General features: G+C 55.3%; 2 protein-coding genes and 1 long non-coding RNA gene across 4 annotated transcripts; 2 read left to right on the top strand and 1 right to left on the bottom strand.

Moving 5' to 3' along the window:
* Positions 1 to 1,476: 1,476 nt before the first annotated feature.
* LOC106835317 (keratin, type II cytoskeletal 74-like) lies at positions 1,477 to 13,932 on the top strand. The gene is given in 8 exon segments (XM_014847597.3): positions 1,477 to 1,947; positions 2,565 to 2,779; positions 3,227 to 3,285; positions 3,788 to 3,885; positions 4,357 to 4,512; positions 5,717 to 5,842; positions 6,174 to 6,234; positions 13,772 to 13,932. Coding segments are annotated over 8 exon segments (1,347 nt in total).
* Positions 13,933 to 17,133: 3,201 nt separating this feature from the next.
* On the top strand, positions 17,134 to 26,243 carry LOC106835256 (keratin, type II cytoskeletal 71). Its single transcript, XM_014847473.3, has 9 exons — positions 17,134 to 17,580; positions 19,948 to 20,162; positions 20,866 to 20,926; positions 21,438 to 21,533; positions 21,894 to 22,058; positions 22,246 to 22,371; positions 23,794 to 24,014; positions 24,595 to 24,629; positions 25,440 to 26,243. The coding sequence occupies exons 1-9, from the start codon at positions 17,134 to 17,136 to the stop codon at positions 25,649 to 25,651; spliced, it is 1,578 nt and encodes a 525-aa protein (XP_014702959.1). The 3' UTR covers positions 25,652 to 26,243.
* Positions 17,575 to 25,901, bottom strand: LOC123279809 (uncharacterized). Of its 2 annotated transcripts, none has more exons than XR_011496986.1 (4): positions 25,764 to 25,901; positions 25,423 to 25,618; positions 23,474 to 23,656; positions 17,575 to 19,074 (listed from the first exon to the last, which is right to left on the bottom strand). It is a non-coding gene; the product is annotated as an uncharacterized lncRNA (long non-coding RNA). The 2 variants fall into 2 exon arrangements; XR_006518117.2 differs by having other exon boundaries at positions 25,423 to 25,600.
* Positions 26,244 to 27,198: the final 955 nt, after the last annotated feature.

Genomic DNA, 27,198 nt, shown 5'->3' with positions numbered 1-27,198 from the left:
TTACTTACCGTCGCAATTACTATTGCTGCCACCATTGCTCCTCTGCTACAGAGAATGCATGCAATCTGGCTTAGAAAACCACGAGAAACCGCTGCAGGATGCCCTCCCAGGCCCTGGGCTAGGCCCTGCCGGGAGGTTGGGAGACAGGGTCCTGGAGAAGGAGCTTCCACTGCTGCCTTAGGAACCGTGAGCAGAACACTGTGTAAGGGGAAGACCCTCCTAGGCAGCATCCCAGGCCTAGGCTCCATCCATCCTGCTGCCCAGCTCACAGGCTCCCCCTTTTTCCTCCCCATCAGCGGGCACAGTTGTCTGTCTACCACCTCTGGCTGATCCAAACGGGTCAGGGCTCCCCAGCTTAGTTACAGAAAGTATCAGAGTCCTGCCTTGGGCAGCTACCAGATGTTTGTTTTTGGAATAATCTTTTAACATTTCACACCGCCAGGACTACCTAAGCTATAAAGGCCTGGTCTCTCCTGTCCCCAGACTGAGTGGCTTCCTGAGGTGGCCAGGAAAGAGGCAGAACAGCCCACAGTGCCAGGCGTGAAACTCAGGGGCTGCTGCGCTTTCATCACTGGGCACGGTGTGTTACCCCAGGGAGCACAGGGGAGAGTTTCTCCCAGGCAGAGAAGAGCCAATGTGCCAGCTCCTGAGGCAGCTCCACGGCTCGACCTCTAGGATGGGGCAGGCAACCTCATCCAGGAGAAAAACTTCGGCTGCAGGAACTGCCAGCTGCCTGAAGAGATTCCCACTGTTGAAAAGGCAACATCAAGGTCACCACCACGCAGGCCCTGCCCCGTACAGAAAGCTCCAGATAGCACCCCTGCTGGGGGGCCATGCAGGCTCTAGGTGGTCATTCCCACTCTCTTCCCGGGGTCCGTTCCATTGCTGGACAGCTGTGGTCCTTAGAGTGACCCAAAGAGAGGCCCCTGAAACTTCTTTCTCGGGCCCAGATCTTTGAAGACACCATCGTGTCCTTTCTGAGTCCTCTTCCTGGCATGAACACCCCAGCTCCTCAACAAGACCGGATAATAGGGAGACGGGTTCTCCTGGGAGGAAAGCTGGGGGCTTTGGGTGAGCCCTCAGAGCCAGGCACTTCCCCTGCTCCTTGCTGATAGATAAGCAAGAAGGAGGCACCTGGAAAAATAAAGCGAGGAGATCCCTGAAGGGGATAACTCTCTGGGTCCCTCATTAGGAGCTCAGATGAAGGCCCATGAGGCCGCTGCAGTCGGCAAGGGCAGCATATTCCACTCACTATCAGGAGCGCTTTGTGGCCGCAAAGGGCTTGGAGATCTCTGTTCTGCCAATCATCCATGGTCCCTGGCCTTCCAGCACAAGGAAAAGAGACAGCGGAGAGACGCCCTTTCCAGTGTCCCGGGCTGGATGGGATAAAAGGAGGCAGTGCTCTGCGTGCCTCATCAGAGTGTCCTCCATTGGTGACTGCTTTTCTCCAGCTCTGTCAACGCCACCCTTCCTGCCATGAGTTGGCAACTGAACATCAAGTCCGATGGTGACAAAGGTGGCTTCAGCGGGCACTCGGCAGTGGTGCTCAGGAAGGCTGTGGGCGGTGTGGCTTCTCACCGTGCAGCTGGCAGAGAAGCTGGGGCTGGCTTCGGCAGTCAGAGCCTCTACAGTCTTGGAGGGGATTGGAGTATTTCCCTCAATGTGGCTGGTGGCGGCATTCGGACTGGAGGGTACAGCTTCCGGTCTGGCTCTGGGTGTGCAGGGGGCCGGACCACTGGCTTTGCTGGCAGCATCTTTGGCAGCATGGCCTTGGGGCCTGCATGTCCATCTGTGTGTCCACCCAGAGGCATCCACCTGGTCACCGTCAACAAGAGCCTCCTGGCCCCCCTCAATGTGGAACTGGACCCCGAGATCCAGAGAGTGCGCACTCAGGAGCAGGAGCAGATCAAGGCACTGAATAACAAGTTCGCCTCCTTCATTGACAAGGTGGGTCTCACGGGAAGAGGATAAAACAGTCCAGTGAGATATAAGCAATTCCCCGCAGCCTGGGAGTGGACGGGCCATTGTGGATGGCAGGGTTGCAGCTGGACCTCAGGGTGGGTTCCCTGATCATAACAGGGGCAGAGCAGACTTGTGAGCTAGATGGTGCAAAGGCATCAATGAATGTATTGCTTCCTTTGGGATTTTACAGAGAAGGGTGGGAAACTGGGTAAAGGGTAGAAAGAAGCGATGGGTTTCCAGAGGACAGGTGGATGGATCTCAGCTCTCTAAAGAGGGTGAAGGGCTGATAGAATCAGCATTGTTCCAGAGGGAAGGGCTCATGGTACAGAAGAAACGCTCAGGGGAGACAAAAGGAAGAGCGTCTCCCGGGTGCTGGGCCAGGCAGCAGAAGAAAGCTCTGGAATGTCCTTCTTCAGTGAGTTTTCAGTGACTGGATTTGTCCAGAAGGCTCTGCAGTGAGTATTTGCAAAAGGTCTAGTCTGCATGGAATTCCATGAGTGGAGAGTCAGCACTTGAGCCAAATGACTTTAGAAAAATCTGGATAACCCAGGGAGTTAATGGTGTATGTCTGTGGGTCATGATAGCATCCATTGTGGTTCCAGGTGCGGTTCCTGGAGCAGCAGAACCAGGTGCTGGAGACCAAGTGGGAGCTGCTGCTGCAGCTGGATCTGAACAACTGCAAGAACAACCTGGAGCCCATCCTGGAGGGCTACATCAGCAACCTGCGGAAGCAGCTGGAGACGCTGTCCGGGGACCGAGTGAGGCTGGACTCGGAGCTGAGGAGCATGCGGGACGTGGTGGAGGACTACAAGAAGAGGTGAGCAGGCCCCACCAAAGGTCATGGATCATGTTTCCAGAGGCTCCTGGGCTCATGGAATCTCTGTGCCACTTTTTAGGAGGGGACACAGTGAGTACCAGGTCAGGGGCTCCCCCTGCTCCTTGGTTGTGGGGGAAGGACCTCCCTTGCTTGATGGGAACATCCTGCCTGGCCGAGAGGAAGGAGTTCTGTGCTCGTTGACCCACTGATTGGTTCAGTGGCCGATCTGGGGAGGCTAATAGGCACCCGGATATTTTCCTAGGATCCAGCAGGTGGAATGTAAATGAAGTAACTCAGGGACATAGCACTGCCACCACCAGGCTCTGAGGGCTCACCTCTAGGAGATCCTGCGGGGTCTCTGTGTCTCGAGCACTTGCCCGGCTAGCCGGAAGAGATCACTTGGCCGAGGGTACTGAGGCCTCTGCTGTCTTCTCTCCTTGTCCACAGGTATGAGGTGCAGATTAATTGGCGCAAAGCAGCTGAGAAGGAACTTGTGGTGCTCAAGAAGATAGGGGAGAGAAGAGCCTATGGACTCGGGTCTCTCTTGCGCCCCCATCCTAACCATCTCTGCTCAAGACTTCAGCTGGGGCCTCCTGGGGAGGGGCTGGAGCCTGAATGGGGATGGAGTCATGGTTCTGGCCTCTAGCAAGTTGGACAGGCAGGGCACAAACCCAGGAAATGGACAGAGACAGACAGGAGAGAGCTCTGGTCTGGGAATTGGGAAACTCTGGTCCAGCTCAGCCTTCCTGTGCAGCTTGAGAAAACTTACTCTACCTTTCTGGGCTTTGCTTTCTCCAGGTGTAACAGAAGAAGAGCAGGCCCTATTCCTCTTTCCTTATTCCCAAAGATTCAGTAAGTCTGAGAGAAACACAATATCGAGTGATTTTATTTATCAACATGCTTCCCTTTGTGGGCAAAAAATAAGAAATCAGATGCCTTTGGGGGCAGGAACAGGGCAGCTGACGGGATGAGGGTTGTCTTGACCGATGGCTCCGGGTGCCTCTCGTCAGGATGCAGATGCAGCCTACGCAGTCAAGGCGGAGCTCTAGGCCAAAGTGGACTCTCTGGACAAAGACATCAAGTTCCTCAAGTGCCTGTACGATGCGGTGAGGACACGCCTGCCCCCCACCCCCCTCTCCAGCCGAGGGCTTCACCGGGCTCTGCCGGGGAGGGGCCAACAGGAGGGATTTAGGAGAAACAGAATGAAGGATGTTTTCATGGAAAGGTGCAAAACCCTGCAGTGGGAGACCATGGACGTGTAGGAGCCTGGTCTCCAGAGGCCATCACACAGGAGACAATCCCATCCCAGCCACTAGAGTGACCTTGCCTGCAGGCGGGAAAAAATGAGCCCATGAGGTCCCACTAAAGCACAGGTTCTTGATTCTGTGAGTTGTAGGAAGTGCTCTGCCTGTTGCCCGTGCGAGGCGCACCCTGCCCCTGGGAGCATTCCTCCTCGGCTCCAGTAGGCACTTTTCCCTTGTACTTTAGTCCTTTCTGCCAGGAGCCACAGGGCCAGAGACTGACAGGCAGAGGAGGGAGGCGGGGGACCTTGACTCTGTCCTCACCTCTCCACTCAGGAGATGGCTCAGATTCAGACTCACACCAGCGAGACCTCCGTCATCCTGTCCATGGACAGCAACCGGGACCTGGACAGCATCATCGACGAGGTCCGTGCCCAGTATGAGATCGCACTAAAGAGCAAGGCCGAGGCCCAGGTGCTGTACCAGAGTAAGGTGGGCACCGGGTGGGTCTCCTCCTCCACCAGCCCCTCCTTTCCTGGGGAGGGACACCTCCATCAGTGACTGCGAGAGAGACCTTTGTAGATGTGCTGTCTGAGAGAACGGTTATAGCCAATGGTTGAATGACATTCTACTCAAGAATTCTTGGCAGAGACTGTTCTCAAAGATAAATCAAAAAACTGGTATGGGTGACATATCCAGCAGAGAGGGACGGGCAGTCATCTGATGGAGGAAAGCAGCAAGGTGTTCTTGCTATAAAACAAACGTATTTCCAGGGATTGGGGCCGATGGAGAGTCATAAACATGGAAGAGAGTAGCTGTGGGTGACACAGGTGGGGCAGGGAGTGAAGAAGAGGAAGCCACGAGCTCTTTTCTGACGCGTGTGGGAGGACTTCCAAGAGGAAGAAGTGGAATTCAGGGAGCCCTCTGGGTGATGGGAGTTACGCTTTGGAGTAAAACACTTCGGGCCGGTTGCTGAGAAACCCTTTACCTGGGCACTCTCCAGGGCTCCCACCAGCCCCACTCTGGCGCTCCTTTTCACGTTCGTTAAATCTCACCACTGGGAAGGATCACAGGCTCCTTGTTCCCTGTCCATGGCCCTGTCATCCCCCCTTCTCTGGAGGACTGGGCAAGGGGACAGGGGAAGAGCTGAGCTGCAAGTCCTGAGCCAACAATCCCAGCCCCAAGGGTACACGCGGCCCTTGGCTTCCCTGGCCCTCCCATCATAGAGGAAGGATTGCCTGAGAATATACATTCCATGGGGACAGGGACCTCACCCATCCTGTTCACTGCTGTATCCTCAGTACCTGGGGCAGTGCTTGGCCTTTAAAAGATGCCTTTATAAAGAGGCGCCAAATGAGAGGAGAGGGTCGGACCTCTTCATACATCTTGGAAGTGCTCAATAAATGTGACCAGCATCTTTCCTTTATCCAGCCCAGGAAAGACGTCAGGCAGGGTGATGAGAAAGGAGGGTAGGCTAGCAAATAGGTTCTGCTTGGAGAAGCAGGTGGACCTCTAGGTCAGAACCGCCACCAAACAGCTGGAAGGACGCCCGGGTCCCAGCTCCATCACCTTCTGCTCCAGAGCCACCTCCCCTGGCTTGGCTCCAGTGGTGGAAGAGGTTGCTCAGGACCCTTTCCCCACCTCAGATTGGGGGCAATTCTGTCTCATCACCAACTTCCTATCTCTGGGAAACCAGATCCAGGAGCTGCAGCTGGCGGCTGGCCGGCACGGGGATGACCTCAAACACACCAAGAATGAGATGTCAGAGCTGAGCCGGCTCATCCAGAGGCTCCAGTGTGAGATTGTGAACGTGAAGAAGCAGGTGGGCAGCAACTCCACCGAGAACGCCGGGGCTCAGTTTCACCCTCTGTGATGGAGGCCCTGGAGCCCCCTCTTTAGTAAAAAGCAAATCTCCCTTGCCTGGGCTCGGGAGCCCCTCAACCACCCACAGCCCCTCTTTCCCATCCTGCCCCAGGATCCCTGCACTCAGAGCTGACACCCTGCTCAGAATTGGGACGGGCCTCAAGCGTATTTCATCTGACTCCCACAGTTTACAGATAAGGAAACAGCTGGAGAGGGGAAGTGACTTGCCCACGATCCTCAGCTGGTTATTAACAGAGCCAGGACTGGAACCCAGGTTTCCTCTTTCTCAGATTTTTTCTGTGTGCAACAAACCTGCCCTACAACCCTTCAGGTGTGCCCCTCTGACGGGAGGTCCTACACCTCCTCCCACTGGACACACAGCACACACAGGGTGCATGGGGCGTGCAACTCAGCCCCTCCACGGCCTATAAAGATGGGCACAGACTCCTGGAGAGAGAACTCAGACACGCCATCACAGTAGCTTGGGCACAGGCTTTGTGCCTATTTTGGTTGGGGGTGGGAGGCCTCAGATTTTCTGAAGTTGGTAGTGGGCCTGGATGGGTTTCCAAGTCCCTCAGCTTTGGCCTGCAGAACTGAGCCCTCGAGTCAGCCTTCTGATCATCTTGTGTTCTGGGTGTGCTGGAGATGGTTCCCCCTACAGCTCTCAGGGCAACGGGGTCAGGGGGGTTGTGAGGGCGGGGCCTCCATTGGCCTCACTGCCCTTTCGTGTGTTGAGGGTCCTCTTCTGTGAGTGCCAAGAGGCAATAAACCTTGGGAAGCACAGGAACCCAAGAGTCTGGTGGGCTTTCTGCCCAAATGCCTCCCTCTGACGTCACTGCTGTCGTCTCTGTGGTGCTGGGAGTAGCACCCTGGGAGTTACGGGGTTCTGTTCCAGCTCAACCGCTAACCAGTCACCTGCTATACTCAGACCAAACAGCGAGTCTTCACCTCGTGAGCGGGTCATGCACCGCTTTGAGAGCCGGTTAAAGCTGTGCACCTTTCCCCCTGAAAAGTGCACAGATTCATGTCTGTGTGTTCAGAGGTCCATCCGTGGACTCCCCGGGTCATGGACCCCAGGACCAGATACCCATAAGGCCCTTCCCGGCGCTGATGCTCTGCCCTCCCCAAAAGACCAAATCCCCGGTGAAGCAGTAGGAGGGGCTGGGATGATGGGGTGGAGGGGACCCACAACCTGAAATAGCCTTTAGCGGAATCCATGAGCCCTCCGCAGAATTGCCTCCTCCGGGGCCACACTGCAGGCATGCCTCTGACCTCTGGACTGTGGGGCCTGAGTGCGGTGCCCAGCCCGGATGCACGGTGAAGGTCCCAGGGGCTAGGTGAATGGGATCCTGGGAGATGGAGTGTGTCTTGTGCTGGAGCGCTGGGAAGAGCAGAGGGGCAGCGCCCTGGCTGCAGCTTGTCCGCCTGAGAAATGGAGAGATTCCTCGGCATCTGGAGCTTAGGTGTGATCCTGAGAAGCCCTAGAGGGGAAATCTTGAAGACAGGACCAGTGGCAACAACTTCAGCTCTGTAGTCAGACTTCAGTACGTGGGGCAAAGAGGCAGAAGGAATGGGGGCGTGTGGGAGTTTTGGATGAAGAGCAGCCCAGGGGACTGAGGGAGCACCCACACTGTCCAGTTCACTTGCTCTGTGTAGACCTCCAGTGAAGGTCCGTTTAGGGGCTGAGTCATCGGCCGGGTGATGCTCCTGCTCCCGTGGTCCCTGCGCATGGATTGTCATTCACACCTTTCATTACCTGGTCAACTCTCACTGCTCCTTGGAGATTCTGTTCAGGTTCCCACTCCTCCTAGAAGCCTTCCTGAAACCCCCGGGCTGGGCTGAGTGCCTGCTTTCTAGGATCTCACAGTGCCCGGTGCTTGTCCCCACCGTGCTGTTTCCACATGTGATTGAGATGGTCTGTGTGTGACTGACTACATCACCACCAGACTTGGCGGTCCCAAGGGCAAGGACTGGCCTTGTTCTTTGCTGGGACTTGCAATTAGTCGACATGCAAGAGAGCTTCACCCAACAGAGACGCCCAGAGAATGGTGTTCCTAGGCCCTTACTATCTAGCACAAATATTTTTCAAAATTTTGAGGGGTAAAACCCACACAAGTATGGCCATTTTGACAAGATCACCAAGACCATTTGTGGAGGAAAGACTAGTCTCTTCAAGAAACGGTGCTGGGAGGGGCTGGCCCCTCCAGTGGCAGTGGTTAAGTTCACGCACTCCGCTTCAGCGGCCCAGGGTTTCGCTGGTTCGAATCCTGGGCACGGACATGGCACCGCCCGTCAGGCCACACTGAGGCGGCGTCCCATATGCCACAACTAGAAGGACCCACAACTAAAAATACACAACTATGTACGGGGGGGGGGGGAGGTGATTTGGGAGAAAAATAAAGTCTTTTTTTAAAAAAAAAGAAATGGTGCTGGGATAGTTGGATTCCCACATGCAAAAGAGGGAACGTGGACCCTCGCTTCTCACCATGTGCAAAATTAGCTCAAAGTAGATCAACAACCTAAATATAAGGGCTAAAATCATAAAACTCTTAGAGGAAACATAGGAGGAAATCTTCATGACCTTGGATTTGGCAAAAGATTCTTAGATATGATGCCAAAAGCACAGGCAACAAAAGAGAAAATAGATAAATTAGACTTCATCAAAATTAAAAAACTCTTGTTCATCAAAGGACATTATCAGGAAAGTGAAAAGACAACCTGTGGAATGAGAGAAAATATTTGCAAATCATCTATCTGATAAGGCTCTAGTATCCAGAACGTATGAAGAACTCTTACCACTCAGCAATAAAAAGACAAACAACCCAATTAAAAAATGAGCAAAGGATTTTAATGGACCTGTCTTCAAAGATGACATACAAACCGCCAACAAACACATGAAAAGATGCCCCACGTGATTAGTCATCAGGGAAACGCAAATCCAAACCACAATGAGGTACCATTGCACATCCTCTAGGGTGGCTGTAATAGAAAATACTGGAAAATAAAAAGTGTTGGCAGGGATGTGGAGAAATTAGGACCTTTGTACATTGCTAGTGGGAATGTAAAATGGTCCGGCCATTGTGGAAAACAGTTGGATAGTTTCCCATAAAGTTAAACATAGGATTGTCACCTGACCGAGCTGATCCACTCCTAGGTGTAAATATGCAAAAGAACTGAAAACAGGTGCTCTGAGAAATTCATATCCATGTATGCTCGTAGCAGCCTGTTCACAGTAGCCAGGAGTGGACACAGACTGCTATGGTCTGAAGATCTGTGTCTCTCTAAAATTCACGCGTTGACATTCTAACCCCCAAAGATGCTGTATTGGGAGTTGGGCTTTGGGAGGTACTTAGGTTATGAGGGCGGAGCCCTCGAATAGGATTAGTGTTCTAATATAAGAGACCCCACAGAGCTCCCTAGCTTCTTCTTCCACATGAGGACACAGCAAGAAGGCACCGGCTGTGAGTCAGGAAGAAGGCCCTCTCCAGATGGTGACTGCGCTCACACCTTGACCTTGAACTTCCCAGCTTCCAGAACTGTGAGAAATAAATTTCTGCTGTTTATAAGCTACCAATCTGTGGTATTTATTACAGCATCCTGAAAGGACTAAGACAGCCCAAATGTCCATCAACAAATGAATGGATAAAAAAAACTCAGGGTATACACTTTACAATGGAATATTATTCAGCCATAAAAAGGAAGGAAGTGCTGATACATGCTACAGTGGGGATGAACCTTGAAAACATTACGCTAAGTGAAAGAATCCAGTCAAAAGTCACAGACTGTATGCTTCCATCCGTATGAAATGTCCAGAACAGGTAAATCCATAGAGATTTGGTGGTTGCAGGAATTGGGGTATGGGAATGGTGTGTGCCTTCTAATGGGTACTGATGACAGTGTTTGGAACTGGAGGAAGGTGGTGGTTGCATGACATGGTGAATGTACTCTATGCCCCTGAATTGTTCACTTTAAGATGGTTAATTTGAAGTTATGTGAATCTCACCCAGATAAAAAATAGAACTTGGGGATGGTAGCAGAGAAGAGGCCAGAGAAACTGTGTCCCTGAATTTTGCTCCCAGCCTTGCCCACCTTATGGCAAACAGCAACCTGGGATAAAGACAAGGAGAGAAGTTGGGCTAGCAGGAGACGACGTACCCTGCATTCGACTGACCAAGGGCAAGCCTGGGGGATTTGGGGTGTGTGGCAAATGCCTGGCACAGAGCAGTTGCTCAGTAATTGGTGACTGAATCACCAAATGCAACAGAAGATGGCAGTCAGAACATCTGTGCCCTGTCTCCTAGGGCCTCATCCACTCTTGCCTGACACGCCTCCTTCTGCCTCTGACCTTCCATTTTCTGGTCTTTACAAACATCCTCTCTAGGTTCCAAACTTGGCACAGCACAAGGCTTTAACTGATTCAGCCATTGTCATTGGTCCAGAAAGTCTCATTGAGACTGATGCTCTGTGACCTTGAGAAGTCCCCTTGTCTGTCCTCCTGCCCCTGGGAAGGGATGTTCTTCAGGCCAACTCGTCAGAACCTCTTCTGCTTGTATGTTCTCAGGGATGTTGAAAGAACAAGTCAATGAATGGATGAATTTGATTCCCTCAATTGGTCACCAACTGGGAGTCACCCCATCCCCCACGGCTGCTATTGAAAAAGAATATAATGAAAATGGGATAAGCGCCTCCCACTTGTGTGCCACTAGTGGAGAGGAATGGAGTCCTGGAGATCTGAAAGTGATAGCTAAGCCAAGATGGGCCCATTGTCAGGTGGACTGTCACCAGAAACCCGTGTACACATGCATAGGCACGTGCTCATTGGCTCACAGGCTCAGGTCTATGGAAGATACTGAAAATATTTAACAGCTGGTACAATCAGTCACTAACTCTTCACAGTGGCTGTCAGCCACAGACAATCAGGACAGCCACGCCAATCCCTACTGGCTGGACACCCATTCTGCTCATGTCAGCGTTCACGACCACTCACACACAAATGTGCGCCCACACACGTCCTCTGACGTGTATTGGAGCATGTCTGTCAGCTGGCAAGCAGCACTCACAATTCCTGTCATAGGCCCCGGAGCCTGGGCCCCAGGAGCGGAGAGCATTGCCCGGCTCAGAGGGACTGTTAGATGATTTTAGGCTGGAGGATGTGCACAGCACTGGGGCAATAGGGCTGTGTGCAGAAAGGTATAGCCGACCCTGACAGGGAGGGTGGAAATCCGGGAAAATCAGGGAGGCTTCTCAAAGGAGGTGTGTCTTGGTTTGTCTTTTTTTTTTTTTTTAATAAAGATTTTATTTTGTTTTCCTTTTTCTCCCCAAAGCCCCCTGGGTACACAGTTGTATATTCTTCACTGTGGGTCCTTCTAGTTGTGGCATGTGGGATGCTGCCTCAGCGTGGCTTGATGAGCAGTGCCATGTCCGCACCCAGGATTCAAACCAACGAAACAATGGGCCGCCTGCAGCGGAGCACACGAACTTAACCACTCGGCCACGGGGCCAGCCCTTTGGTTTGTCTTAAAGGATAGGACAAGCCTGCCCCAGTGGGCAGGAGACTCGGAGAACAACGCAGAGCGTGACACCGGGGAGAAGCATGATGCATGTGAGAGTTACATGGAATCATCTTATAAGTACCCCAACCCCATCTTTACCTAGGTCCAGAAATTACATTGATTTTCTTCAAAAGAGCACAGAGGGCAGAGAAGGGGAGCGAGGGTCAGCTCCGGCTGGCCGGAGTGTCTGGGACAGGAAGGGAAGAGTGTGGGCGAGGCCAGTCCTGGTGAGCACAGTTCTTCACACTGTCATTCAGATTTTGGGAAGACAAACAGCAGGGAACAAGAACAGGAGGTTGTGGGAGGCTGGAGGTGGCGTGTGCCCCCGGAATGGGGCAGGCATCTGCCCGGGACACTTGCACACGAAAAAGCCAGGACAGTGTAGAGGCTGCGAGCGTGGACTGCAGCCAGGCTGCTGGTCGAACCCTGGCTCAGCTCCTCATTAGCTGTGCGGGCTCGAGTAAGTTACTCAACTTCCTTGTGCCTCAGTATCTCCATCTGTAAAACGGGGATGATCACAGTGCCCGCCTCCTAGGACTGTGAGAATGAAGCGTTGGAGCAGGGCCTGGCAGGGCTCACGCTATGTGTTAGCTATTATTACTGTACCGTCATTATTATTATTTACAGGTGCCTCGCATCTACCTGGGGGAGTAGGTGGGGCGGGCGTTAGTACCCCCTTTTTAGAGATGTGGAAACAGAGGCTTAGGAAATTGGGAGACCTGTCCCTGGTCACACGGCAGGACCAGGACCTGAGTCCTCAGAGTCCCAAGTCCACACACTTTGCCAGAGGCTTGAAGTGGGGCTGGAGGAAGGAGATGGCCAGCAAAGTGCAAAGGAGGTGCTCCCGGCCACGGAGCTGAGCGAGGAGGCGAGGGGGCCAGGGCTTCCCTGGAGGGTACCTCTGGCAGCCATACGGCAGAATGGGAGCAGGTCGAGTGCCTGGCGGGACAGCCCTCCCCCGTCCTTTATACACCAGCTCCTCTGGGGTGAGCTCACCGTCAGCCTTGCCAGCTGCAAACCTGCTGAACAGCTATCCTGCCCCCAGATGAGCGGCTCTGATTGTGGCCGAGACCCCCAGGGACTGGGCTCCATCCAGCTGGCTTGGGGCTGAGGGCCCCGCCTGCTTGAAACCACAGGAGGATATAGGGGTACGAGGAGGGGGTTTGTGGGGAGTCACAGACCCCATGCTCATTTCCTGGGCCCATCTGCTGAGGAGAGCTGGCAGGACTCGAGCCGATGTCATCCAAACAGCCCAGCTCATTCTCTCTAATTTTGGAGACAATTAGTTGCTCAGAGAACCACCTGCCCCTCTCTCTGTGCCTCCAGCATCTCCCCACCCCAACTCCTACTCACACAGCAGCTGGATTCTGCTTCCTCAAACACGTATTGTTCAGGCTCGGCTCAGCTCCAGAGCCCTCAATGGCTCCCTATCACTCGCCTTATCACATGCCCAGCCTCGGATCTGGGGTCCCTCCACCCACAGTTGCCTTTCACTTGTGATTTCTCTGGCCTGGAGGGTCCTTTCCTCACAAATGCCCTTCCTCCTGCCAGCCTGGGCTGCTTTCACCATTCCTCACTGCCAGTCTACCCAAGCCCTTTTCCCTTAAAACCCCCTCCTCCAGGCAGCCCCTGCGGATTCAGTGTCCCCAGATCCTGCCTCTCCTCTGTGTGTTCCCCTTTCCTCTCACCCAGCAATTACCCCCTCAGATTGTACTAGATTTTCTTGCCTTTCTCTCTCTGGGGCCTTCTGTGGAGGCTTCTCAGATCCCAGAATGCTGAGAGTGGGGAGCCAAGGGGTCCTAATTGAGGCCATGGGATCATCATGACCATGTCAGACTGACCACCGTCACAGAGGAAGAAACAAAAATACAAAGAAAGCTACAAATGATTTGTGTAAACCAAACAAAACATTTTGGTTACAAAACCAAGAGCCATATAAATGTAGTTTGTTTAACAAGCCACGTAAATTTTCCTTGAACGGACAAGTGAGATGCTCCCGGTGCAGGGGGTTTGAGTCTCTGATCTGACACACGTCCCCCCGCATTTCACAGAGGAATGATGCTGTGGCTCAGAGACATCCGTGCTTGGCCAAGTGTCACTCAGGATTTAATTCCCGCTGAGAACACAGGGCCATCCCAATACCACAAATGATGTGAGGGGAAGATGAAGCTGGGACGCGGGACGCGGTAGATGACATCTTGTCTCCCCCACCAGCTGGAGAGGCCTCCTGCCCCCGAGCCTCCACGGATCACAGTGAAGGCTGGGGCAGCGCCTTCATAACCTTGGTGAGCCACTCCCTGTCCTGGATTGTTCAGTCCCTTCCTTTTTCCCTCCAGCAAAGACGCAAGCACCCCAGGAGCCCCACCTGGGCCCACCCTTCCTGTGGGTGGCCCAGAACGCTCCCCTTTCCTCTTCTATCATCACCCTCATCAACAACATTGGGTGTTTCATTCCTGAAGGCCAGTATCTGATGAACGATTTCACGCTAGGGTGTTAATGACTTGTTAATAGCTCGCTGAGATGCTTTTCCCAGGGACACCTGCGTTTGGAGGGAATCCAGAAACTAAGTTCTTTGAGGGCAAGATAATTTGTACTGCCCTCCTCAGCACTTGGTAGGTGCTCAATAAATATTTGATAAATGGATCAATACCAGTAGACTCGATGTTTGAAACGTGCTTCCTGCCGAGATTTGTACCTGACAAGCTCTTCTGAGACAGCGGCTCTTATTATTATTATTTCTAACGGCGAATTCTTCATTATCAGAGATGGTCTGAGAGGGGAGATTCCTTGAGCCTGGGACCACTGGGAGGACCAGCCCTCCGTGTTCCCCAACAGCAGGTGACACTGTATGGGAAGGTGCTGATCCAGACACCCTCTCCCAGGGGGGAAGGAAGGAGAGGAGAAGACAGGCCGATTTTTGAATTCCACTTTACTTTCTACTTTTGGTAATTGACAGCATTTATTGAACATCGACTGTGTACCAGGCGTTTACTGAGCGCTTGACATGTGTAATTGTCACGACTACCCCATGAGTTTATGATTCCGCTTACAGCTGGGGAAGCTGAGGCTTAGAGAGGGGGAGCACTACCCGGTGCTGGAGTGAGATTCCGACCCCTGGAGGCCGGGCTCCCACCTGGTGCCATTCTAGGGGTTGCAGGCCCGGGAGCTCCCCGAAGATGCACTGTCCCTGAGTGGCTGCTGCTCCAACAACCATCAGTCCTCGGTCACCTGGGAAGGGATGTCCAGGAGCTGGGCCCGGGTCCTCAGGGAAGGTACAGAGGGAAGAGTCGGCTGCGGGACATGGAACCCTCATCCAGGCCCCAGCCCGAGGGAAGGCGGGAGCCTACACACAGGGGTCAGCGGACAGAGGCATCCAGGGCACAGGGGAGGAGATGGCACTAAATCCGGGGTTTGATGCAGGAATTTGAAAGAGTAGAAGGATTTGGATCAGAAGAGATGCGGAGAGAGGGTGTTCCAGGCTGGGGAGGAATAGTTCAGCAAAATGTTGGAGGTATTGGAAGAGGAGGCCTGCACGTGAGATGGCCTTGGCCAGAGCAAGGAGCAGCAAGGAGGGAGGTCGCGGGAAGAGGCAGGGGCAGGGCCGCAGTTGCAGGGACGTTGACTTCTGGGCTGGGGGGGGGGCAGCCAAGCGTGTGAGAGAAACATACAGCCAGCAAAGCCATCGAGGGGACCACCGTGTGAGGACTGGGTTCCAGGGGCGTGAAGGGCCTTTGGCGTTGCATCATGAGCTCCTGTGTCCCAGTGCTGGGCACAAGGCCTGGCACACAGTGAGCGCTCAGTAGAGATTTGCCGAAGGGAGAAAGTGAGGGAGGGAGGAGTATGCTAGGTGGCCTCTGATCTGGAGGACCTTCTACTCTCCTTACAAAGGAAAACTGAGGTGGCAAGTGACACAGCCTTCCGAGGAACCTCGTGGGAGCTGCCAGTGGCGTCATGGTACTTCAGCACATGCCAAGAACATGCTAAGGGAGAGAGACAAGGGGAGCTCCGAACCGGGCTGTGCTGACCCAGGAAGACGTCTGGGAAGAGGGCAGGATGGCTAGAGAGTAGAGCAAGAGGTGGTGAAGGGAGAGAGGGAAAGATGGATGGCAGCTGGAGAGGAGGGGTGGAGAGAGAAGTGGGGAAAGAGAGAAGGGAGGGAAACAGACATTCTGGTGAACCCTGGAGACAAAATGGCAGGGGGCAGGTAGGGAGGAGGGCAGGGGAGGGGGAGGGAATGGATTCCAGGTCAACCCCTAACAAAATGAGAGAAAGCCCCATACCAGCCTGGCTCCGGGTCCTCCTCCCTCCTGCGTCCACACCCAGCCAAGAGTCCCAGCCCCCCATGCAGCCCAGCGGGAACCTCTGGGCAAGGGCAGTCTCCAGGGAGAGAACTGGCCACGAGTGGAACAGGAGCCACAGCAGCAGCAATCACAGGGGAGGCCTGGAGCCCCTCGCAGAAGCCAGGGACCCAGGATGGAGCGGACGGCAGGCAGATTCTGGGGCAGGATCGAGGGGCTGTTTGGAGCAGGATGGCCCCGTGCTCACTGGGCCACCCCCTGTGGAGGCCAGCAACCCTGGGAGGGCCCCGGCCGGCCTGTCTCCTTGGCTCGCAGGGGTCTGGAGGGGCGCGGGAGGAGTTCCGTCTCACCTCAACAGCAGCTCCTTTATTTGAGCTCTAAACAGAGGGCTCCTGTCCTCAAGCTGCTCCTGGTCTCATTAGCAGGTACACATTGTAGAGAAGACAGAAATGAGGAAACGGACCGCCCAGGAGTCTCTCCTTGAGAACTCCAGGCCCGGGGGGGGGGGCTCTCTCTGTCATCTCCATACCTCCTTCCAGATGATTCCCTGAATTTCACAACCACCTGCTCCAACTCCATCCTCCGTTCTCTTCCTTCCGTCCAGTGCTGGAAGGGCTGGACGTCAACTGTCCCTTGCACAGCCTGTAGCCTCTCTTATCACAGGAGTTTGAGAGGTGAAGGATGGGGTTCCCATTTCTTGAGATGGACGTGGCCTCCTGTGTCCACACTTGGCTCTGGCCTGGGCTGCTCATGTCCCATGCTGGGGAGAGGGTCACTCTACCCCAACATTTCAGCAGAGAGAGCTGCTGTCCTCTGTGGGTTAGGAGAAGAGGCCGTCAGTGGGGTGTGCCTCCAAGAGGCCCAGGGGAGAGGTGAATGCCTGGATGAACGGCCATGTCAGAGAAAGAAGGAGACACAGCTATAGTTGGGGCCCCAGGTACCGAGTCGCCTGCCCTGTCCAGGGAAGCCCATGACCTTCCTGCTCCCTGATCCCCCAAGAGGAAGCCCCCAAGCCAGAGGAGATTAATCAGAACAAGGATGGTGCAGTGCCAGTGACGTCCCCCTGGAGAGGCTGGGCCTGGGGCAAATTACCCTATAACAGCAGGTTAATTAGATAAGCCCCAAATTACATGAGCAAGGCTTGCAAGCCCAGCAATTTGAAGGTTTCATGTTGTTTCAGAGATGAGGAGGGCTTGATCTCGAGCTCAGCATGGAGAAAATGACTTCTTGCTCCCAGGCAAGCCAAACCCACGAATTAAGCTCTCAACGGCCCATCCATGAGCCCCAGCGCCAAGCACATATAAGGAAGGGCACCTGCTGGTCCTCAGTGCACCCTACAGAGCCCGTGTGGGATTTTGCCTCCGTCCTTCCTGCGCCTGAGCTCCATCACCACGAGCAGCATGAGCCGCCAATTCACCTGCAAGCCAGGAGCTGCTGCCAAGGGGGGCTTCAGCGGCTGCTCAGCAGTGCTCTCGGGGGGCAGCTCCTCCTCCTACCGTGCAGGGGGCAAAGGGCTCAGCGGGGGTTTCGGAAGCCGGAGCCTCTATAACCTGGGCGGCGCCCGGAGCATCTCCTTCAATGTGGCCGGTGGCACCGGGAAGAGTGGAGGGTATGGATTTGGCCGGGGTCGGGCCAGTGGCTTTGCTGGCAGCATGTTTGGCAGTGTGGCCCTGGGGCCTGTGTGCCCGACTGTGTGCCCGCCTGGAGGCATCCATCAGGTCACTGTCAACGAGAGCCTCCTGGCCCCCCTCAATGTGGAGCTGGACCCTGAGATCCAGAAGGTGCGCGCCCAGGAACGGGAGCAGATCAAGGCGCTGAATAACAAGTTCGCCTCCTTCATTGACAAGGTGGGTCTGCTAGGACCTGGGGAACCTGTGCACAGCCCTTCTCTTCTCTTCTTGGAACATAAGCTTTGTTACAGCAGAAGAGATTGAGGTTAGAGATGAGGAGGCCCTTACTGTGGACAAGGCAGGTGTTTTCTACCATCAGGGTGACTTATGTAAGATTCCCTGCGTGGTGTTTCCTCAGAGAAGACAAGTAGGTCAATCTCTACTGGCAGAGGCTTGTCAGGGTCTCCAAAGGGAGACCCCTGCTTCTTACTCTTGAGGGCCAGCGTGGTGCCATTGCTAAGCTTGGGGCCCACGGAGCTGTGTGCAGAAAAAGCCAGTGAGAGGGCATCTGCCCCAGAATAACTGGGGAGGCTCGTCCTCCTCCCATTTGTTGCGAGCTGCTCTCGTGCGCTGGTCCTTTGACCGATGGATCAGGAGCATCAGTGTGTGGTCATTCACGGGGGCTCAGCCCCGGGCGTTTGTTCCTGTGGGCTGAGCACTCAGGGCAGTGGGGAAGAGGTCTCCACACAGCTCAGACCTGGCTTGGACCCTGCGTGGCTGTGTAGAGAGTTAGCTATCCTGTCTGTGCCTCTGTTTGCTCATCTCTACAAAGGAGATAATGACCTGCCTCTTGAGGTCATTGTCAGGTTTATTAAAGAAAATGCATGTGAAGATCTTGGCACAGTGCCTGCCGCATACGAAGTCCTCCCCACACGGTGGTTACTGTTACTGTCACTTTTATCTCTGGAGAGCTACGAGACGGGTGTTGAGATGGAGAGGGATGAAAGGCCTGGAAGAGGCCTCGGGGGATCCTCTGGTCCAGATCGGCCTCTGACTTTCCTCAGATAAGAAACCTGCTCCCATTTTATGAGTCAGCAAAAGCACGGTGGGAAATGTCACGCCCAAGGTCATCTGGGGGAGGGAAGGTGAGCTCGGACTCTCAGCCACCTGCCTCCACAGCCAGTACTGAGGACTGGAGGGCCACGTTGGCTGCATAAGGATGGGTCAGCCCAGGACAAAGCCTGTGGTTGAGACGGTCAGTGGCCGTCAGAGCCTGCCCCCCGCGCCTCTAGACTCCTGCTGAGAGGATTCCCTATGCCCGCTCACTCAGGGGCAGCGCCGTCTCTGTGGCTCCTTACTCCTCTCAGCCACTTCACATCTGGAAGATGAAAGTGTTCTGAGGTTTGGGGTCTAGAGGGGTGGGAGTAGACTGACCTTCGGCTGGGCTGTCAAACCCCATTCGGGGGTAAAGTCCAGAGACACGGAAAGAAAGATGCACATGAAGACAGTCATGTCTGTGAGCAAAGGCGGTCTGCCCGGGGTGAGGGGGAACAGGTTCAAAGGCCTGGGTGATTCCCAAATAAATTTAGTCTCTAGAGGAGGACAATCCCATAATCCCAGGCAGCCAGGGAAGATGGTGCCTCCTATCAGCAATCCAGATGTGTCCGTGTGTGGTCCAGATGCGAATGGTGGTGTCCTGGATGTAGGGTTCCTCGGTGGTTAATACTCAGTCTATGGATAAACATGAGAAAGTCGGGATTGGTTAAACCAAACCAAATGCTGGAGGACCTGCTGGCGGCGAGCTGTTTGGTGGCTAATCCCATCTCAACACTGGACCCCAGACAGTTTTCTAAGGTCCTGTATTTCTGACTTTGGGGAGCACAACCTTATTTAAACAGCAGTTGTGCTCATGAGGATTAAGAGAAGTCACATTTTCAAAGCCGTGCTCCCTAAAACCAAACAAGAGAGGTACACGCAGATCCACCCCCGCGGTCAGTTTCCCGGCCCGGTGAGGCCGCGATGGCGCGGGGGCTCCAACTGTCCGTCTCGCCCCGTGTGCCAGGCTTGCTCCAGGAAGCTGGTTCTGAGGAGCAGGACTGGTGGGGGGGGGTGGGGGGGTGGGGAGGAAGAGGCCAGGAGCAGAGATGGAGTGAGGGCCTGACGCAGAAATTTGGAATATCCAGAAACTCTTGGACCGTGGAGCTTCACTGAACTTGATATGTTATAAAATGAAGCGCAGACTCTCCCTTCATTACAGTGGCCACTCTTCCCAAAGATGGACCCAGCCTGAGTCTCTCCTGGTATTTTCAGGCACATCTCTGCCCTGAGCTGGTTTCCGCTGCTGGGTTGAGTGACCTCATGCCTGGGTTATGGGGACACATGTCTGGGTTCAGTTCTGGGCTCCACCACTTGTTAAACCATTGGACCTTGGAAAGAGACTAAACCTCTCCATGCCTCAGTTTCCTTTCCATCAAACAGGATTACCGATTCGCCCACCTCACGCAGCTGTTGTCAGGGGTGAAGGAGAAAATGCACAGTGCCCTGGGAGTGACAGGCGTGACTGTTTCCGTGGGGGCTCAACCGTCTCTGGGCTTTGGGTTCCAGGTGCGGTTCCTGGAGCAGCAGAACCAGGTGCTGGAGACCAAGTGGGAGCTGCTGCAGCAGCTGGACCTGAACAACTGCAAGAACAACCTGGAGCCCATCCTGGAAGGTTACATCAGCAACCTGCGGAAGCAGCTGGAGACGCTGTCCGGGGACCGAGTGAGGCTGGACTCGGAGCTGAGGAGCGTGCGGGACGTGGTGGAGGACTACAAGAAGAGGTGAGCGGAGGGGACCCCCTGCAGCTAGACAACGCCCCTGTCCCTCTGAGCTCATCCTGCAGGGGCGGGCCCCTTAGGGAGCCGCCGCTACCCCAGCTTAAAGCTTTTGGAGGTGGGGGGTGGTGTTCCTCGTCATACCAGGTAGAATCACGCCAACAAAACTCTGGAACTTACTCCCTGCACCTGCAGCCTCTGGCCTGGCACTTAGGACAATTACCCAGTTAGCTGGGCAGTGGGCAGAGGGTTATATCTCTGGCTCTGGGGTGAGGGAAACCTTGGGTAAACCATTCGTGTTCTCCCCGAGCTTCTGTGTCCTCATTGGCGGCAAGAGGCTTAATAAATCCATGCCCCGCCCAGAACTGCCGTGAGGAGAAGTGAAGGAAATGCTCCCGTCCATTTGTAGGCTTTATTCAGATTGTGAGGGAGGAGGTTATCTCTTGCTTCCTCAGAGACTTCCCACAGGACATTCGCTCCACACGCTCCTTCCTCATTTTTGAAGCTGGATCTTCAACAATCTCCTTCTTCCAAACCTGGTTACCATGTCCCCTCCTCCAGGAAGCCTTCCTTGCCTGGCTGGCCCCACTGGCCCAGTCCTCTGAAGCCCCTCAGCACGGGCACACCGCTCCGCACTCGGGGTCTTCCCTGGGCAGATAAGGGTTCTCAGTGAGATGTACTAACCCACCGAGCCCTGGCTTTCCTGCAGGTACGAGGAAGAAATCAACAGGCGGACGGCTGCAGAGAACGAGTTTGTGCTGCTCAAGAAGGTGAGGGGGAGGCGGGCACAGAGTCCAGGGTGGCCTGGGACGAGGCGGAGCCGAGCCTGCCCATGTGCTCTGCTCTCAGAGAAAGTGAACTGACTCAGAAATAGTGAGGTGAAGGTGGGGGAGACCACGATGAAAGACTACCCAGAAAAAGGAATAAAAAGGCAGGAGGATGGTGACCTTCCTAGTGTTTAACGTGGACAGGGTTGTCCACAGTGAAGAGCAGCAGAGGATGACACACAGGGGCTTCCCCTGTCGCTGTGGGGTCCGGGCTCAGGGAGGACTGACAGCAGCCTGGCTGGGCTCCCTTCCTTGGAGGGGCACCCCATCCCTGCTGAGTGAGCAGATTCTCAGGAAGGTGCAGCCGGGGCCTCTTGCTCCTCCTCCTCCTTTTCCATGAGCCTTCCAAAGAGGACAGGGTGGCTGTTTCCCAGTGCACTGCACCCAGGCTGGGTGGGTGTTGCCTCCTTGGCTGTACCGGCAGTGACCGGAGCATGGCTGGGGCATCTTTCAGGACGTGGATGCAGCTTATGCCAATAAGGTGGAGCTGCAGGCCAAGGTGGACTCCATGGACCAGGAGATCAAGTTCTTCAGGTGCCTCTTCGAAGCCGTAAGTCCCTCTCTCACTCGACCCCTCTGAGGGCGGCCAGTGGGTAAACCTCTGTTCTGGGGGCTGGGTGAGGCACTGGGGTCCTGCTCCCAGAGAGGCCACCCTGGTTAGCTGTTCATCTCCCATTTCAGCCCTGAGAGGCTCCCATCTGCACCCTGTAGGTGGGAAGGAAATGGGCCAGGCCCTGAACCATGGTGGCAGGAATCCATCTGAGGTCTGGAGGGAACTCGCTTTGCTCAGAAAGCAAGAGCCTTGGGTCAAGCCTCTAAGTTGGCATCACCGGGGTTTGCCCACCTGGCTTGGGGGAGGTTGCCAGCCTCAGACAGTCAAGTTCTAAGACCATCCCTGTTTCCCCTGCAGGAGATCGCTCAGATCCAGTCCCACATCAGCGACATGTCTGTCATCCTGTCCATGGACAACAACCGGGACCTGAACCTGGACAGCATCATCGACGAGGTGCGCGCCCAGTACGAGGAGATCGCCCTGAAAAGCAAGGCGGAAGCCGAGGCCCTGTACCAGACCAAGGTGAGGTGGGCCGGGGCGGGCACTCCAGTAGGCATGAGCGCTGGGCCTGGCCGTTCCCAGACCAAAGGCAATGGCCAGTTAAGCGTCCAGCGTGCTCTTCCCTCATGACATCCCCAAGCCCGAGCTGTCATGTGCCCCCGACTTGCTCATCATGCTCATTGATGGCTCTGTGCTTCGGGGCCCCCAGTTCCAGGAGCTGCAGCTGGCGGCAGGCCGGCACGGCGACGACCTCAAGAACACCAAGAACGAAATCTCCGAGCTCACCCGGCTCATCCAGAGAATCCGCTCAGAGATTGAGAACGTGAAGAAGCAGGTGAGGGACCAGTCGTCCGGGGCCTGAGGTGGGCGGGCGCAATTGGAGGGGAGAGGAGTTGGCCGGGGACGTGGGCCTCCCAAATCTCTGCCCAGGAGAGGAAAGGGACCAAGGAAGTCACTGCCTCAGACGCTTAAAGCAGACGTCCCTGGTGCATCTCATCTCCTACTCACCCCGAGACCTCTACTTTGAGGTCCCCTCCCCGCCCCAGGGAGCTCCTCTCATCCCCCAGGCTGGGCTGGACCGAATCCCCTACAGCATCCCCCTAATCAATGTGCTCTCCTGGCGCCTGGTGCTTCCCGGTACTTGTCACACTTCTGTCACTGCCCTACATTGGTCTGTCCCTTCTTCTATGGATGGGAAAGAGGCAGGGAGCAGCTGCTTTGTCCCCACTGTGTTCCCAGCATCTGGTACAGTGCCTGGCACGTAGCAGCAGCTTAGTAAACATCTGTTTATTAAATGATTGAGGAGAAGTGGGCTCAGAGAGCATCCCTCGAAGTACCTTCTGCGGATATTTATTAAGGCCTTTCTCAGAGTTGCTCCAGGGAATATAGGCTGCAGTCTCGGTTTTAGTAGGTGGGCGACAAGATGCACATGTGTAATAAAACAGCAGCAGCTCCTATCGTTTTAGCACGTTGAATCCTCACAAAGACCCTGTGAGGCGAGCACTGCCCCTTGCTACAGAGCAGGGAACGGAGGCTCAGAGAGGTTCAGTGGGTTGCACAGCTGGTAAGTGGCAGAGCCGAGGTCTAAACCAAGTCTGCTGACTCCTCGTCCAGTGCTCTTTCCACTCTCCCATGGGCTTTAGCACTTAGCAGCTCTGTGACGTTGGGCAGGTCCCTTGTCCTCCCTGCACAGGGCGTTGTAAGGACCAGACGAGCTAAGGTTTGTAAGAGGCCTGGAGAGGGCTGAGGGTAGGGCCCGGCCTACGGCAAGCGCTTGGGAAATAACAGTTGACCTTGGGGAATCTCCTTCCCTGCGCCCCTTGTCCGTGGTCCCAGGCACCTGGGCAACCACTGTCCATCCTGCAACATCGTATTCCAATGATCTCTCCTCCCAGACTTTAAACAACTCAAGAGCAGAGAACCAATCTTACTCTTACTCGTTTTGTATCCCTGGCACAGGGTGCCCAAGTAAATGTCTTTGCGATGAACTGAAGTGGTGCTGGGTTGGCCATCATCCCAGGAGGGCAGGATGCACTATTCTTCATCACCACCACCATCTAAACGCAGGGAGTTGAGTTAGAGCTAAGGAGGGACTTGCCAGCTCCAGAAGGGTCTCCGATCTAGAAGAGAGCACAGGGTGTAAGGAGGGGGGAGGTGGGCATCTCTGCCCCGGAATCTCAAAGAATGAGCAGGATCTAGATGTGAATGGCTCCAGTCACCCCTTCCAGCTTTCCAATGTCTCCAACTCTTTGTTTAGGCTTCCAACCTGGAGACAGCCATAGCTGATGCCGAGCAGCGGGGGGACAACGCCCTGAAGGACGCCCGGGCCAAGCTGGATGAGCTGGAGGCCGCCCTGCACCAGGCCAAGGAGGAGCTGGCCCGGATGCTGCGCGAGTACCAGGAGCTGATGAGCCTGAAACTGGCCCTGGACATGGAGATCGCCACCTACCGCAAGCTGCTGGAGAGCGAGGAGTGCCGGTGAGGGGGACGGGCTCCGGCAGGAAGACCCCAAGGGTTTGGGAAGGACCAAAGGAGAAAGCCTAACACATTGTAATCCAGAAAAGATGAGTTCCTGGGGAGTGAAGGGGTGGCGATGACAGAAATAATAAGTACTTAATAATACCTATCCCCGCCCCCACCATCGCAAAAACCACACAAAACCCCTCTGCTACATTAGACCTCTTGTTCCATCTTCCCTACCCGTCCAGCACGTCACAAGCTTGTCAGAGATGTCCCAGGATGGCCACTCCAGCTTCCCCAGTGTTCTCAGAGATGGAAAGGCTCAGTGCCAGGCCTGGTCCTGGGGAGGTGTGCACGTTGCCCACACATGTGCACCTCACACCAACTACTGTTTGACTTGGGTTGTCGCCGGGGTACCCCAAAGATTCAGGGGTGGCCCCCACCTCTTCTCAAGCTCTGCTTATGCCCAAGAAACCCTGGAATTTCCCCAGGTGGCTGTTGGGTTCAGAAACCCACGTCAGGCCAGTGAGGGCCCTAGCTGTGAGGTTAATTGTGGTTGGATGACTGCTTGCTCTTATTTTGTTTTTTGCCCTAACAGGATGTCAGGAGAATTTCCCTCCCCTGTCAGCATCTGTAAGTACTTGTATGCTTGGACCTAAAATAGTACAATTTGTGGGCTGGAAAGGCCCTTGATCACACACACCCTATGTGTGTAGATGTGCAATCTAAGGACCAGAGAGGGAAAAACTGACTGAGATCACACAGCCAGCTGGCAGAGGCATGGTCAGCAATCAGGCCTCCTGACTCCCAGCCCAGGCCTCTTTCCTCCTTATCACTCTGTCTCCCTGGTCCCAGGGATGGCAGCCCGGAAGGCTGTCACCACGGGGATGGGGAAAGCAAGAAACTGAGTATGGGTGTGTGTGAGGCTTGGGGAGCTAGGTGTGCAAGTTGTAGTCAGCCCTGGGCTGGGGGATTAGAGGGGACGAGTGATGGGGGACCTCAGAGGTCAAGCTGGCAGCGTGTGATCTCTGGGTTCCTCAGTGGGGCTAAGAGAGTTAAACCAGAGCTTCCGAAAGATGCCATCTGTGGGACAGCTAGGAGGAAGGAGGGATTGGGGGCTGGGGAGTTTAGCAAAAATGCCAATAGAAGGGGCAGTGGGTGGGTGTCCAGAATGACAGATGCCTGCATTGGAACGTGGACCAAAGGGATGGGCCTCTGAGAGTTAAGAATCAGGCAGATTGGCTGTAAGCTGGGCAAGCCAAGAGCAGGACATGGGGGAAACTGTCTCTGGGACATTTTCCCCTCGAAGGGGGGCAGCTGTGACCAGAGCCCCCACATAACGCATCACGCCAAGGACAGCCCCATCTGTCCTGGGGAAGGTGGCTTCCTCTTAGTTCCACCCCAGCTCTGCCCGAGGGGTGCTGACCTGCTCTCCCTCTGCAGCCATCATCAGCAGCACCAGCGGCAGCGGTGGCTATGGCTTCCGGCCCAGCTCGGTCAGCGGCGGCTACGTGGCCAACAGCGGCAGCTGCATCTCTGGAGTCTGCAGCGTCCGTGGCGGGGACAGCCGGAGCCGGGGCAGTGCCAGCGACTACAAGGACACGCTGGGGAAGGGCTCCAGCCTGAGCGCCCCCTCCAAGAAAGCCAGTCGGTAGAGAGGGCTGCCCGTGCCCCCTGCCACCCTCGTGTCCCCAGCTCTGGCTCCCACATGCACCCTCCCCAGCCGCTGTCAGCCCCATCCCCACCCTGCTGGCCCTGCTCTTGTACCTCGGTCGCTGGCTTTGGTCACCCACTTCTCCCAGCCTGAGTCTTCCTGGGCCTGGACAGGTGTGGGTGACTAAGCTTGGTGAAATTCCTCCCTGCTCGTGCCTGGTGTTCACCTCCTTGGCTGCAGTCAGCTCGGCCCCTGGCTCCTAGCCTTCCGTCCTCTGCCCAGCCTCTGGCTCAGTTGTTGACTTTTGTATCTGGCCTCCTGAGCTCACAATGGGGCCTTTGTCCTGGCTCCTGCCTGTGCTGGGAGCTGGCTCTGTGTTCAAGAAAAGCAGGACTGAAGGACAAACTGCCAAGAGAGGCCAGTCCCCGCCCCCGCCGGGCTCCGTCTCACGACTCATTCTGAGTGGGACCGAGCACGACTCGGGGTCTCTATCTCCCCTCCTGCACCCAGAAGCAGAGAAGAGGAGGCTCGCTCGCTTCTCCTTTCTTCTTACAGCCCCTCCCGTTGCATCCTCAATAAACAGCGCAATCTGACGCTCGGTCTCTGAGTGTTCAAGGTGTGCACACGCACCTCCGTTCAGATGCTCCTGAGAGCAGGTGCCGCACACCTGCACAGATGGACACACCGGGACACACACAACACACCACTGCGCATCACCAGTGCATCCACATTTCTAGGTCCATTTTCTCTGGAGAGCAGAGGAAGAAGAAGCTCTCGGAGCACACGTGGTGGAGGGGCTGGGAGCACGGTTGGGCGGCAGGGAGATGAAGTGCCTCCAAACTCTACTCAGACTTTGGGAGGAGGGAGGGGATGGGGAGGAGAGAGAAGAGAGGAGATGCATAGAGCAGGTGTGTATGCAGCCTAGTCTGCGGCTTTCGACAGAAGCGTTAACTGTGCCCAATGACAGAAACGGTCCTGCTCCTGACAGGGACTCTGGACTCCTGAGAAGTGGCTCTTTCCCAGAGGGGAGGTAGGGGCTGGCTGGAGAGGTACCCGCAGTTCTTCAACCCTTTCCTCTTTGCTCAGAGGCCTGGCCTCCTGGGGGGCCGCTCAGGAGGGGTGGAGCTCGTGGGGTCTCTCTGCCATAAAGCTAAGATACGGAACAAGTGCTTGGAAATTGGGGTGGGGTGAGTGGGGGTTCGGGCCAGGCTGTGAATTTCAGTCCCTGTGCAGTTGGCACCTCCCCAGACACCTGTCCACCTGGGAACCACTGTGGTGGTGGCCAGTCTTGCCTTGTGGTGAGAAGGGGTGTAAGGAGGACAGAAAAGCAGACTCCCCAGTGACCAACAGGGGCCAGCAACCCTCAGCCAGGAAGTCCTTGGGGGCCTGAGGGGCTTCCAAAGATGGAGGTGGAGGGGTTGATGGATGGGGCAAATGGGCTGGGTTGGTGGATAGAACATTCAGAGTGGTGGTCAGGGCTTAGGGCAAGGCTGCAGGGCCAGGCTTGAACTTCTCAACACCCAGGAGGTGACCATCAGCCAGAGCCTC

This window comes from Equus asinus, chromosome 22 (assembly GCF_041296235.1).
Source record: "Equus asinus isolate D_3611 breed Donkey chromosome 22, EquAss-T2T_v2, whole genome shotgun sequence".
Classification (NCBI taxonomy): Eukaryota; Metazoa; Chordata; class Mammalia; order Perissodactyla; family Equidae; genus Equus; species Equus asinus.
Note: the sequence above shows the minus strand (reverse complement) of the source record. Positions and strands in the feature narration are given on the sequence as shown.

Bases quoted from the DNA above. Each gene is read 5' to 3' on its own strand.
- LOC106835256 (XM_014847473.3), top strand. From the start codon at position 17,134: ATGAGCCGCCAATTCACCTGCAAGCCAGGAGCTGCTGCCAAGGGGGGC. The intron at 20,927-21,437 runs GTGAGGGGGAGG...GGCATCTTTCAG, and splicing joins AGTTTGTGCTGCTCAAGAAG to GACGTGGATGCAGCTTATGC. The intron at 24,630-25,439 runs GTAAGTACTTGT...CTCCCTCTGCAG, and splicing joins TCCCTCCCCTGTCAGCATCT to CCATCATCAGCAGCACCAGC.